This window comes from Danio rerio, chromosome 14 (genome assembly GCF_049306965.1).
Source record: "Danio rerio strain Tuebingen ecotype United States chromosome 14, GRCz12tu, whole genome shotgun sequence".
Classification (NCBI taxonomy): Eukaryota; Metazoa; Chordata; class Actinopteri; order Cypriniformes; family Danionidae; genus Danio; species Danio rerio.
This window is the reverse complement of record NC_133189.1, coordinates 53,982,084-53,995,909: the sequence shown is the minus strand read 5'-3', so window position 1 is coordinate 53,995,909 and position 13,826 is coordinate 53,982,084. Positions and strand designations below refer to the sequence as shown.

Sequence of the window (13,826 nt, the reverse complement as noted above, 5' to 3'; positions counted from 1 at the left end):
ACAGTCTTAGGAGAGAACCCCAGACTTCCCTCTCCCCAGGCACTTCCTCAAGCTCCTCAGGGGGGATCCCGAGGCGTTCCCACGCCAGCCGAGACACATAGTCCCTCCAGCGTGTCCTGGGTCTTCCCCGAGGCCGCCTCCTGGTGGGACATGCCTGGAACACCTCCCTAGGTAGGCGTCGAGGAAGCATCCGAAACAGATGCCCGAGCCACCTCAGCTGACTTATCTTGATGTGGAGGAGCAGCCGCTCTACTCCGAGCTCCTCCCGGGTGTCAGAGCTCCCCACCCTATCCATAAGAGAGCGCCCTGCCACCCTTAGAAGGAAACTCATTTCGGCCGCTTGTAACCGAGATCTTGTCCTTTCGGTCATGACCCGAAGCTCATGACCATAGGTGAGAGTAGGAACGTAGATTGACCGGTAAATCGAGAGTTTTGGCTTTGAGAGCTCAGCTCCTTCTTTACCACAATGGACCGGTACATCGACCTCATTACTTCTGCAGCTGCACCAATCCGCCTGTCAATCCCACGTTCCATCCTTCCCTCACTCATGAACAAAACCCAGAGATACTTAAACTCCTCCACCTGGGGCAAGGACTTTCCTCCAATCTGGAAATGGCAAACCACCTTTTCCAGTGGAGCTCCATGGCCTCGGACTTGGAGGTGCTGATTCTCATTCCAGCCGTGTCACTCTTGGCCGCACACCACTCCAGTGTATGCTGAAGGTCCATGTTCGGTGAAGCAAACAGATCAACGTCTGCGAATACGAGATGAAATCCTGTGGTCCCCAAACCGGATCCCCTCTATCCCAAGGCTGCGCCTTGAAATTCTGTCCATAAAAATTATGAACAGAATTGGTGACAATGGGCAGCCCTGCCCGAGGTCAACCAGCACTGGAAACAAATCTGACTTATTGCCGGCAATGCGAACCAAACTCCTACTCTGTTCATACAGATCGCCTCTGACCCCATACTCCCTGACCACCCTCCACAGAATGCCACGAGGGGCACGATCGAATGCCTTCTCCAAGTCCACAAAACACATGTGGACTGGTTGAGCATACTCCCATGAACCCTCGAGCACCCTGGTGAGGGTGTAGAGCTGGTCCACTGTACCACGGCCCAGACGAAAACCGCATTGTTCCTCCTGGATCCTAGGTTCAACCATTGGCCGGATCCTCCTCTCCAGTACCCTGGCATAGACTTTCCCCGGGAGGCTGAGGAGTGTGATTCCCCTATAGTTGGAGCACACCCTCCGGTCCCCCTTCTTAAAAATGGGGACCACCACCTCAGTTGCCCAGTCCAGAGGTACTGTCCCCGACCTCCATGCAACTAATAAGTTATCTTTTTAAATTTCATTTTTAACCCAACTCTGTTAGTAATGCTCATACTCTTCTCGAATTTGGTATGAAACAACCCAGCGTTTTTCTTTAGAGTGTAAGAATTCTATATACAGTTGAAGTCAAAATAATAAATTTACAATTTTCTTTCTCTATCAAATAGTTCCCAAATGACAGATAAAGGAATTTTTTGCAGTATTTTCTATAATATCGTCTCTTCTGAAGACAGTCTTATTTGTTATATTTCAGCTAGAATAAAAGCAGGTTTTAGTTTTTTAAAACTATTTTAAGGTTAATATTATTAGCCCGCTTAAGCAATGTTTGTTTTGCATTGTCTACAAAACAAACCACTGTTATACAATGACCTGCCTAATTACCCTAACCTTAACCTAATTAAGCCTTTAAATGTCACTTTAAGCTGAATACTAGTATCTTGAAAAATATCTAGTCAAATATTCTGAACGTATAAACCATAAAACGTAAATAATAGATCACCTAATAGTGAGTTTTTCCTTATTTACTACTACCAGGGTTCCCGCTCTTTCATAGACACCAGATTCAATCACTTTCAAGCACTTTTTAAAGCCCTATACATTTTAAATCAAGTACCTTTGTTATTCATACACTGTGGGAAAATATCCATGAAATAGCAGTTTTCATATTTTGTGATTCATATTTTTATTTACTTATTTATTTATTATTGCTTTTGAATTTCATTATAAGAGCTTGATCTTTCTTCCAACAACTTTTAACCTCGGAAAGTTGGAAAAAGTGACTTTTATGAACATTTGTAATAGTTTGCTTTCCTATATTGTCTGGGTTGGTGTTGTATATTACGCTACAGAAGGCTTGTAATAATGTGCCAGAACATTTTCTATTATTTTACAGACTTCTTTATCTATATATTATTTATTATACATTACGTTATTTATTAAAATGTCAATAAAAGTCACGCTGTTAAACTGTAGTTTAATTTTCAACATCAAAAGTCCACAGAGCAGAGATCAACACAAAGGTTTCATGACCCTTTAAAGCATAGGTGTAAACCTCAGTTCCTGGAGGGCGGCAGCTCTGCACAGTTTAGTTCCAACCCTGCTCCAACACACTCACCTGTAGGTTTCAAACAAGCCTGAAGGATTCAATTAGTTTGATCAGGTGTGCTTTTAAAGGGTTAGAATTTAACTGTGCAGAGCTGCGGCCCTCCAGGAACTGAGTTTGACACCTGCGCTTTAAAGGCCTTGAACCCACATGTCTGAATTTCAAGCACTTAGGAGCCCTGTATTACTAAAGCAATTTGGTCACACTTTACAATAACGTTCCATTAGTCCATATATTTACTGACACAAAGTAAAATCGAACATGGCTTGATCATATTTGAACATTTACTAATGCATTAGACACCAAGCCAACATGCCTTGGAGGAGAATTATCCTTTCATTATTATATTCACTATGATTTAATGTTAAAGAGCCCATATTATGGGTTTTTGAAAATTCCCCTCCATGTAGTGTGTAACACAGCTCTAAGTGAAGTGAAGTATCCAGCTAAGGCTTAAATCTGTAAGAATACAGTGTTTAAAACTGTTGATTCATCTATAAAAGAGTTGACTCATAGTGCTTCAAACGAGTCGCCTTGATACCGATTCATTAGGTGTTTCGCCATGACGTACGAACGAAACCAAGTTATTCACGTGCATGCGCAAACCCGGGAGATTTCAAACCTGAGGCCCCGCCCTCTGACGTAGAAACCCAGAGACACACACACACACACACACACACACAAACATGCCGGTGGACTGAAGTCACACTGCAGATGGATATATTGAGTCTCTACCCAAAGATGAAACCTCAGCATTATAACCAAGCAGTTGGAAACTACTGGAAACTTCTGGAAACTACATGCTACAAAGAATACTTCATCTGCGTTTGTTAAAGGAAGGATCAGTAAAGAGTAACTTACTGCTGGACGTCAGGATGGGTTTCTTCCTCCATTTCTCAAGTGTAAGTACGTGCGATTAAAGTTGCCTCGTTTACTCTAGCTTGCAAATGTATTTAGTTGTGATTTGTTACTTGTAACCGAGTGTACTGTATCAGGTTAACTCGCTATATTCTCTTATCGCGTGCAAAGTCACGTTGAAAACGCGACGCGTGCTGCTTTGTTAACGGAGCTCCGTGGACGGGGAGTAGTGTGTGTGTGTGAGTGTGTGTGTGCGTGTGCAATATGCGTGTGTGTGTCTGTGAAAAGAGCAGAGTGAGAAGCTAGGAGATCTCCTCAACTGTTTTTGGAGTTTTTGCTCAATAAAATAGTCAGTCGTCTGAATTTTCAAGTCCATAGTCTGTATTTACATTGACCCACTGGCAGCTAAAATCCACGCCTACACTATCGAGCGTGTATGAACTGTGATTACTTTTATATTGCTGATTAGCTGTTTGGCATTTCACTCTCTGACTGAAGGCAGTCGACCAATCGCAACAGGCTGTCATCGGTCCAATCAGCGCAGATTAGCTTCGCGCTAAGGAGGGGTTTGGGAACAAATGAATCACTGGACGATTCATACAGGAGTCGCTGGGATAATTAGGTAAAAATAAATGCAGATTATAAGACCACGAAAGTGTTTTTTGACCTTGCATGCATATTAAACTGTTGTTGGAGACCCTTACAACCAAGATATGACCCTATTTCATGTATAATATGGGCTCTTTAATGTTTGATAGAAAAGTGTGTACCTGCAGGTCTTTTGGATAGATTCAGACAGTCGGCGTGATAGACTTTGGGGCAGCCGGGTTTCTTACAGGACACGATCTGTCCTCCGTCCCCACAGTAGAAACATTCATCCTCTCGCTCCTTGGTGACCTCCGACTGACTCTTGCGCTTGCCTGAAACTTTCCTCCTCAGTTTCCGTGTCTTGTCATCTGATGGTGGCTGATTCTGAACAATCAGAGAGCTTTGTCAGATTACAGGCTTTTCGCGCTGTGTGAATTTTGTTTTTTAAGACTCAAATTATTAGCCCCCCTGTACATTTCCCCCCAATTTTAGCTTAATGGAAAGAGGTTTTTTTTTCAACTCATTTGTAAACATAATAGTTTTAATAACTCATTCCTAATAACTGATTTAATTTATCTTTGCCATGATGACAGTGCAAAATATTAACTTTATGTTACACTTTATCGCTGTATTTTCCTTTAAAAAGAAGAGTTTAGTAAATCCTACCTTTGGTCTGACTCCCAGGAATCCGCTGCAGTTGGGCGCTCCACATTTACACACGGTTTTCCCGTTACCCAGACACTCCAGGTTATAATTAAACGTGAGTTCAACACCTGAAACAATGCAAACAAAACTATTTCATTAACACTGCATTATATGACCAGAGACATTTGCATTGCTATTTATTCATTCATTCGGATGATTTTCCAGCTGCAACCCATAACTGGGAAACATCCATACGCACTCATTCACACACATACACTAAGGACAAATTAGCCTACCCAATTCACCTGTACCACATGTCTTTGGACTTGTGGGGGAAACCGGAGCACCCGGAGGAAACCCACGTCAACACGGGGAGAACATGCAAACTCCACACAGAAATGCCAACTGGCCTAGCTGAGGCTCGAACCAGCGACCTTCTTACTGTGAGGTGAACATGCTACCCACTGCACCACCGCGCAGCCCTGTTATGCTGCTTAATATTATTCTACCTTTTATTATAGCCCTATTTACACATACAGACCTTTCCGGAAGATTACCATAAATTTTTCGGAAAGGTCAGTATGTGTGAACAGGCCCTTTTTGAAAATACGGGGAAATTTGTTCCGGCTTTTTTCCGGAAAGCAAAGTTGTAACATTACCGGTATTTGACGGAATGCTGTGCTGTGTGAACGTAGAAGGAAGATTGCCGGAAAGATCGCGTGCACGTCTTGAACGTGCTGACGTGAGACGTCTACTTTAGCCAATCAGAACAGTCAGACGCATTCACGTCCGCGCGGTTTATGAGAATAAAAGCCTTTGAATATTTTTCCAGATGCGTTTAGCTGCTAGATGTTAGTCAGATAACTTTCTATGTTCATACTTAATGCCAACTGTGTAAATAATTATCGATAAGATGCTTATGATAAGCCGTTGTTTGTTTACCTTCAAGCTCTGCTTCCTTCAGTTGTGTGAAGTGTCGTGTCGCGAGTGCCCGTGAAGGAGCCTGTGAGCGCCAGCACACACACATATGTAATGTAGTCAAATGTTTACAAATACAGGCCCAGCCGTTTAGAGCTCATTTCTGGTTAATAATGTCAGAATTTACCGGTATTTTGGAATGTATGTGTGAACGGTCTTTTCCGGATAAACTCCGTAATGTCCTCGCCTGTGTGAAAAGCGCTTTTTTTTAATTTACCGGTAAAGTGGTTCCGGACATTTTCCGGATATTTACCGGTATCACTGTGTGAAAGGGGCTACTGTCTGTAAATTTAGTATCTGTTTGTATTTATATTTGATCTCAGATTTTAATGTTATGTACATACATAACTATATAACTATAGCTCAGTGGTTCTCAAACTGTGGTACGTGTACCACTAGTGGTACGCGGAGGAATGAAATGTCATGTACATGCATTATATATTTTAAAATTAAAAAAAATAATGTATATAATATGCCATATATGACATATAGCCTTTATTTCTGAGGTAATCTGCCATGTTTTTTTTAACTGTGCAGAGTCGTAGCTGCTTTATTGGACCTGTATTTCAATACTGCTCATTTTGGTGGTACTTGGAGAGACAGTTTTTTTTCTGAGGTGGTACTTGATGAAAAAAGTTTGAGATTCAATGTTATAGCTCATTGTATGTACATCTTTTAACATAGTTTCACTCTGTTTCAACATACTCAATGTGGCATGGAATAATGCAGCATTCTCCCACAATCTCACGTGTTGGAAAGAGTTTATCTGTCTGTCTAACTTTGGAAAGAGACACCTGTGTGAGGGCAGAAGACTGATTGATTTGTTGTCTTATTAATTTTTTTTATATTTTGTTCATCTTATTTTGTGTTTAAAAAATTCCAATTTTCTCCAATCTCTTTATTTTTTATTTTTTAAACACAAAATGAGAAAAAAAATTTGAATAATTATTAATATAATTAATTTCTTGTGGAAAACCTGATGCGGCCCAGCCTCACCCAGACTCTGCCTCCAGCGGCCCCCAGGTAAATTGAGTTTGAGACCCCTGATCTAAAGGGTTAATGCTGCCAATTGATGATCAACAGTAAAAATTACACATTTTACCAACAAGGAAAACCACCAACAATCAAGAATGCATGATTACATGCTGTCATGGCTTTGCAATCAGAAAATGTCATTATAATGGAAGTCAATGGGGCAAAAACAGCCCCCAACATAACGAAAGGGGAGTAAATTTGAAGAATAAACAAGGGTTCAATCTTGAATCATTCGCTCATTGATTAAAGTACTGAATCCTCTGCTTGAGATTTGTCTTCACCTTTAGGAATATCTTCCAAAGCGAACAGCCCGACTCTGGTGTCTCCGTTCACCGTCCACTTCTGAGTCTCGCAGTTTGGCTGGCAGCTGTGGTTCATGAAACGTGACTCGTTTCCCTTCGGCCCGGCGTCTATAATGCGATCCTGAAAGGACGAGGACACCCAAAGTGAGCAGGGAAGAGTTTACTGAGCAGATCTGGACTGAGGATTGACCACTGACTGACTGACCTTATCCAGTGTGAGCATGTAGAAGTTGCAAATGTCGTTGTCTTGTGCGTTTTTGATTCTGCTTCGACACTCCTCTTCGTCAATGACCTCGCCAACATACTCGTTCACAAAAGCTCCCTGCGGTGAAGCAACAGACTCTTTATTAATAGCCCAACAATACTCAATAAATAAACTAAATTAAGTAAATAATATGGTGCAAACACAAAATAGTTAGAAGGGTGTACCCCACACATTTTTTAGTCAAATGACGTAAAAAAACTACATTTTGGAAATCTATGCATGCAATTTTTTTTTACAATTTAGCTAAAAACTGAATCATTTACATAACATTTATGAAAACACAGAATTAAATGTGGATCAAAAAAATTATCAGAATTTTTTTTTGGATTCACTTCAAATGTTAATTAAAGGTGCAGTAGGTGATCTGCCAAAATGCTAAACGGATAGTATAATAGGCCCTATCATACACCCGGCGCAAATGTTATTTGCTAGTTTCAGCTTGGCGCAAGTCTCGTTTTGTTGTTTTGCACCACGTTGTTTAAATAGCAAATGCATTAGCGCTCATATGTGCGCCCATAGGCGTTCTGGTCTAAAAAGGAAGGCGTTCTGAGGCGCACTGCTATTTTGAGAAACTATTTAATCTATTTAAATCCATTTATGAAATAGATTTTTCATTAGACCAAAGCAAAGCCGGTCTAAAGTCGAGCGCAGAGTTGCGCCTCGATTACACACTGCTTAATAGTCTACACACAAGATGTAAAGCAATACGCAAATATCTTTACATATGAAAAAACTAAGATATTAAGGATATATATAGGATATAATAAGAATAGATATAGGATATAAATATAAAGGATTAAAATATTACAAAACATATTATTTTCTAGCCTACATAAATATGAAAAATCACTGCTTTTATGTCTTCTTCATCTCGGGAGGCTTTTTCAGTTCATTCATAACAATTTGCTTTTGTATAATGTTATTATTAATAGCAGTATTATTTAATATATCCATATTTATATTTGTTTTATTAAAAACAAGCTTAGATTTGCCCACCTGTCAGGTTATAGACCATATGGGGCACAGCATGTGTTTTTGGATATAACTCAGGTTTTTGAGCACACTTCATTATTATTGTTCATTTATTCGTTTGCTGGAAATTAGAACTGAATTTAGAAATAGTTTTGAAACAAATATTTGCGCTTAACAAACTAAATTAATTGTTTTTGGCTAATTGATGTCTGTGCGTACAAGGTTTCCTTATTCACGAGAGCGAAAGTGAAAGTAGATCATTTATTTCTCATTCTCACAATGTTTTTTGTTAACTGTTTGCTTGTGAAATGCTCAGTTTTTCCACTTAGACTTACTTCACGTCCTGTAAATAGCAAATGCGCTTATGACGCGACGCAACTGGCTCTTAAAGGGAATGGGAGATGAGACTCTGATTGGTTTATTCTCAAAACACACCGTTAACTCATTAATAAACTCAACCCTTTTATGGACCATTAAAATAGTGCCCAATATCTTTGAAACACAGTCCCTCCCTTGCTGTCCATAGCCATGCCTTTTGAAACATGAACACGTGCACCTTAAAGGGCACATAGGTTAACCCTTTTTTCATATTTAATATAAGTCTTTTGTGTCCCCAGAATGTGTCTGTAAAGTTTCAGCTCAAAACACCCATCAGATTATTTATTATAGCTGTTTAAAGTGTCTGTATTATAGCTGGGACAATGTTGTTGCTCTTTTTTTTGCACTGGACATTTAAGGCTTACAGGAGAAACTGTATAAAATGTATGAACTATTACAGGTCAAAAATAAAAAGATCAGCAAACACCTTCTTGATGTCGGATATGCTGCGCAGACCCCATCCGCGTGATAGAGTCCTGAAGATCTCCACCTCTGTGTACTGGCGTTTGGTGAAGCTCTGGTTCTGACAGCGCTCTCCTGCGGGACACACTTGCGAATGACACTCGTACAGCAGCATGCGGTTGATGCACTCCGAGTCGATGCCGCACGGGTTCTCATCAGTGGCTTTACAGTTGCAGCGTGGGATTTCAGACAGATCCGCCGTGATGATCAGCACCTTCCCTATTTGTTTGTTCACCTGAGGGAAAATGTATACGTTTGCATGAGAGATGGCACATTTTAAAGCATGCCCATAGCCAGGGTGGGTTCGGGTGGTTCAAACAAACCACCCCCCCACGGCCAAAAGGTCCAGAATTTGTCCTTTTAATTATTTTATGTCATTTAATATTATATAATATATTTATTATTTAATTAATATAATGTATATATCAATATATATTGCAATAGTGTAATTTTAAATAACTCTCGCCAGTAATTCTAATCCCATAGAGCCTCAAAGCTACAATAACGTGACGTGAGTCACGTGACATAACCCACCGAATATTTGATGCAACATCCATACTGAGTAGCGCAGTCGGTTGAAAGGAGCAAGAAGGCAGAAAAGGCAGTCAGCGGCGTCATTATCGCAAAATAATAAACATGTTTAAAAAGACTGCCAAACAGGGTAAGGCAAAAGTTACTTCCTAACAGATGAAAATCTGCCCCTATCCATGAGGTTCTAGGCTAAAGGCTGATTTATACTTCTGCGCCAAACGCCGGCGTATGCAACGACGCTGACGCATAGCCCTTCGACGTGGCCGTCGGCGTCACTGACGTGCACCTCTCAAAAAATTTAACTACACCTCGCAACGACACGTAGCGCAAGCTCTGTGATTGGTCAGCTTGGTAGCGCTGACGAGTCTGGACGGGACCAAGAGCCGCACGAATGGCGCGAGCGATTGTTTACAAGTGTTGAGTCCCGTGAAGGAGCTCCGGATGGAAAGTTTTGTTTTGTGTTTACCTCATAATTAAAGTTGTTGCACGTCCGCCGGTTCCTGCCTCAAAATGAGCGAGTTTGAGTCACTTGTACAACTAGGAAGTGTTCAGGAAAAGCAAAACAGAAGCGAAGAAACTCGACACAGAGGAACATTTACACCTCACTGCCCACTAGCATTTCGGAAGTGTTAATGCAGACCGACAGAGACAGCGCGCAGAAGTATAAATGCACAGCTGCGCCGTGAGTTACGCCGGTCACTTGACGCAGAAGTATAAACCAGGCTTAACTGGCTGCATTAGCCGGGACGTCCTGTATATTTATTGACTTGTCCAGTACATGACCTCGCTAACCCTATTTTTGCCATTATTTTTATTAAATAACTGTCCGACGTAGGCTTTAATGGCAAGCAGAGTCCTCAGCCGTCAGATTTATACTTTTTTTAAATAAATGTGTTGGTCAGCGCAATAGCCTAGGGGTTAGCGCGCCGAAATATGGTGCAGTAGCACAACAGGGCATCCCGAGTTCGAATCCCAGCTCAAGGACATTTCTCTACCCCTTTCTCTCTCTCCAACTTCGCTTGCTTTCTCAATACTGTCCAATCTAATAAAGGCAAAAAGGCCTAAAAATAAATGAATAAATACATTTGTTAAATGGATGTTAATCATTACCTTGATGTGTTTGTATGGAGGAGGTTTCTTGTCATTCTTTCGGTCTTCTTGTAGTTGCCTCATCTCCTTCTCCTTCAGCAGTTCTCTGAATCTATCAGCCGCTTCATTTAAAGCTGAGACAAAGGCAAAAACAGACTCTTTAAAGCTATTTGCTCTCTGTATATTATAGTGATGCACACTTTAAAAAAAAATCCATAAATGCTGCATCAGAAAGGCTCTAAACACTTTTGCTTTCACATTGTTTTGTATTGAATCCTGTATTTACCAAGTAAATTATGACTTTTTATTTAGCTTTTTTAAATCAGAATTAAATAATTTTGCAATTCAGAAAAAAAATAATAATAAAAAATCTGAATTTCAAATTAAAATAGGATTTTAATCAACTTCTTGCAATTCTAAAAGCAAAGGATGCACTTGCAACTGTATTTTTATTGTTTACTGTATTTAATTATTTTATTTATTTATTTTTAATTGTTAATATTTTTTTTCCTTTTTCAAAACAAAAATATCAGAACAAAACAAAACAACAGCAATGAAAAAATAATAATTTTTAAAGGAAACAAAGAAGACACAATACAAGTGCTAAAGGTCACCCAATACAATCTTAACTACATTCGTATTTATGGTTGATAAAATGTTGATATAGAAAATGTTATTAAGGGTTAACAGGCTCCAAATATATTTAAAATAAATGCACCACAATAAAATTAATATAGTACATTTTTTCTTAACCATTTACCTAGGGGTGTCAAAATTAATTGTTTCTTCGGTGTACCGCGATGCAGACGCGGACAATAAGGTATGGGTTCAGTAATAATCATAACCGGTTATTATGTACTGACGTCATTTATCTCCTATGCGCTCTGTCGCGAGGGAGGTGAGCGCGAGTATTTACAAAACTCAGCCAACTCAGGGCCGGCCTGTGGCATAGGCACCATAAGCAAATGCTAAGGACGCTGTATATCCAGGGGGGCGCCAGAAATGAGCGCGGTTCAGTTGGTTTTGTCTTCAATATTCCTGACACACATTCAGTTATAGACGGCAATAACTTAAAAACCTCTTACCCTAAAAAGATCTAAAGTGAGTTTCCTACAAAAAGACAAAGCTGGTTATGTTTCACAGCTGTCTTTCTTTTTTTTTTTCGCTCAACATTACGAGCACTGCTCCTTTTGAGCCCTCGCAATATGTGTTTAGCCGGGAGAGCTCGCAGTAAGGCACCGTCGGAGAAGTGCTTCTTTTTTTCGTTTTTTTTCCCGTTTTTCTGCTCCGCTCAGCGCGAGCTCTCCCTGTAGCGAGGGCTTAAGTGTGTGTGTGTTTGTTTGTTTGTTTGGTGCTGTCTATGTTTGTGTATGTGTGTGAATGAGAGACAGTGTGGTACTGTGTGTCTGTGTGTTTATACAGACAGCTTGTTATAGCCTCTCCTCTAAAATATAACACTGTATATAGAAAGCATCGTCAATGCACCGTGATGCACCGAGATATCGAATTGAACCGAATCGAAGGCATGATAATCGTAACCGAACCGTGAGACCAGTATAGGTTCACACCTCTACATTAACCCCAGTATGCAGACATTTTAGAGGCTTGTTGTCTCAAGCTCAAATGTCAGTACTTCCATGTCATACACCTCTTTTACAATAGCATGCCATTCACCTACAGATGGAGGATCCTCCTTGAGCCATTTCTTTGTAATTGCCTTTCTGCTAGTTATTAGTAGTGTGTTAAGAAGTATGCATCATTTTTTTTTCAAGAGTAAATTGCCAGGTACATAGTTTTAAAATTACACTGCAACTTTGTTTTGGATAACTGCGAGACTAGAGGCTTTTACGTGCAATGAGTCTCACAATTCAACCTTTTTTTCAGTCAGAACTGAGACAAACCCACAAATGCACATAAAGAAAATGCAAAACTGCTATTCCACAAACTAACTAAATTACAACCTTTAGCAGCAAGAAATAAACTTCTATTTAAAAGAAGAAATGTCCACATTGCAACTTGCAGAAACAAGATATAATAGTGTCAAGATACATCCGATATCTAACAGATTACAAAAGGATCCAACTATTAGTCTGAACTAACTTCATGTCATACATTACTACTGCTACAAAATCCAATTTATATACATTAAAATGCTCTTACTGACTGTGATATAGGATGTTTTATAATATAAAGCTACCTTTCTTATAGACGGCATCTGCACCCTTTCCCATCTTCTCCTTATTGTTGGCGTCTCCTTCCATATAGGGGAAACATCGAGCCTGATACGTCCACACGTAGTCTTTAGAGCCGAAGAAGTGCACGGGAAACTCTCCAACCTCGTGTTTCATGCGGGAGATGTTTTCAGGAACGCTTTTGGGTTGCGTGACTTCAGCGGGCCACCATCTGCCAGAAAACACAGCGGACAAACACACATCAACACTGCATAGGGTCTACAGTGTAATTCAAATACAAATGCACAGACAACTGCAATAAAATATCCAGATATCGATTTTCTTTTAATATTTGTGCAGATTTGATGTGGAAAAAGTCCTGATGAAACACCTGTATCGTCCCACTTTGACCCACAGTATGTCCTTGTAATGGGGCTTCTTTCCTGCTCGACAGTCGTTGCAGAACCAGCTGCCTTGTGGCATCTCAATATTCAGACACTCTCGGTGAAAGGCAGCAGGGCAAGATTCACAGCACAGCAGACTCCCGCCTGTTAATGGCAAAACAAACCCTAGTAAAACATTTGCTTTCCTCATGATTCAATATAACTAAGATATTCAATATGAGTATGAATCTATAATGAACTGAGAATGAATAAAACTTGCATTTATCAAGCATGGGGAAACATTTACTAATGCATTTTTTAAATCTAAAGTCGTGCTTGTTATTTCAGGAATAAAGTGCATCCCAACATGAAGCAGAGGTGCGTTATAAGCCTTATTCTGCAAAAACAACCACCCTGGATGTATTTTATAATGCTTATTGCATGGCTAAACGACACAAAACATGAAAATAGACACAAGATGGCGACAAATACAGTAATAAAACTGTGGATGTAGGTATATTGATGTGGAACATGTTCACTGACAGCGAATTGTAGTACCAGGATGAGCGGGTGTTATTCAGCAGCTGTTATCTGAGAATAACATACACAACTGGCCAATCAGCATATTCTACACTCAATGGCCACTTTATTAGGTACACCTGTCTCATTTTTTTTTTGTTAACGCAAATTTCTATTCAGTCAATCACGTGCCCGCAACTCAATGCATTTAGGCAT

At 40.1% G+C, this 13,826-nt stretch overlaps 1 protein-coding gene across 3 annotated transcripts in view; it reads right to left on the bottom strand.

The window, feature by feature from the left end:
* Positions 1-13,826, bottom strand: part of nsd1a (nuclear receptor binding SET domain protein 1a) — a 104,627-nt gene that overhangs the window by 48,027 nt on the left and 42,774 nt on the right. For 2 of the 3 annotated variants that reach the window (XM_073922282.1, XM_678798.10), the window contains exons 16-23: positions 13,100-13,256; positions 12,735-12,940; positions 10,559-10,671; positions 8,883-9,152; positions 7,046-7,162; positions 6,820-6,961; positions 4,547-4,653; positions 4,063-4,264 (exon numbers count right to left, since the gene is read on the bottom strand). In XM_073922282.1, coding sequence (XP_073778383.1) covers positions 4,063-4,264; positions 4,547-4,653; positions 6,820-6,961; positions 7,046-7,162; positions 8,883-9,152; positions 10,559-10,671; positions 12,735-12,940; positions 13,100-13,256 — 1,314 coding nt within the window. Of the gene's footprint in view, positions 1-4,062; positions 4,265-4,546; positions 4,654-6,104; positions 6,962-7,045; positions 7,163-8,882; positions 9,153-10,558; positions 10,672-12,734; positions 12,941-13,099; positions 13,257-13,826 lie in introns of all 3 variants that reach the window. The other variant, XR_012389995.1, reaches the window with a different exon arrangement.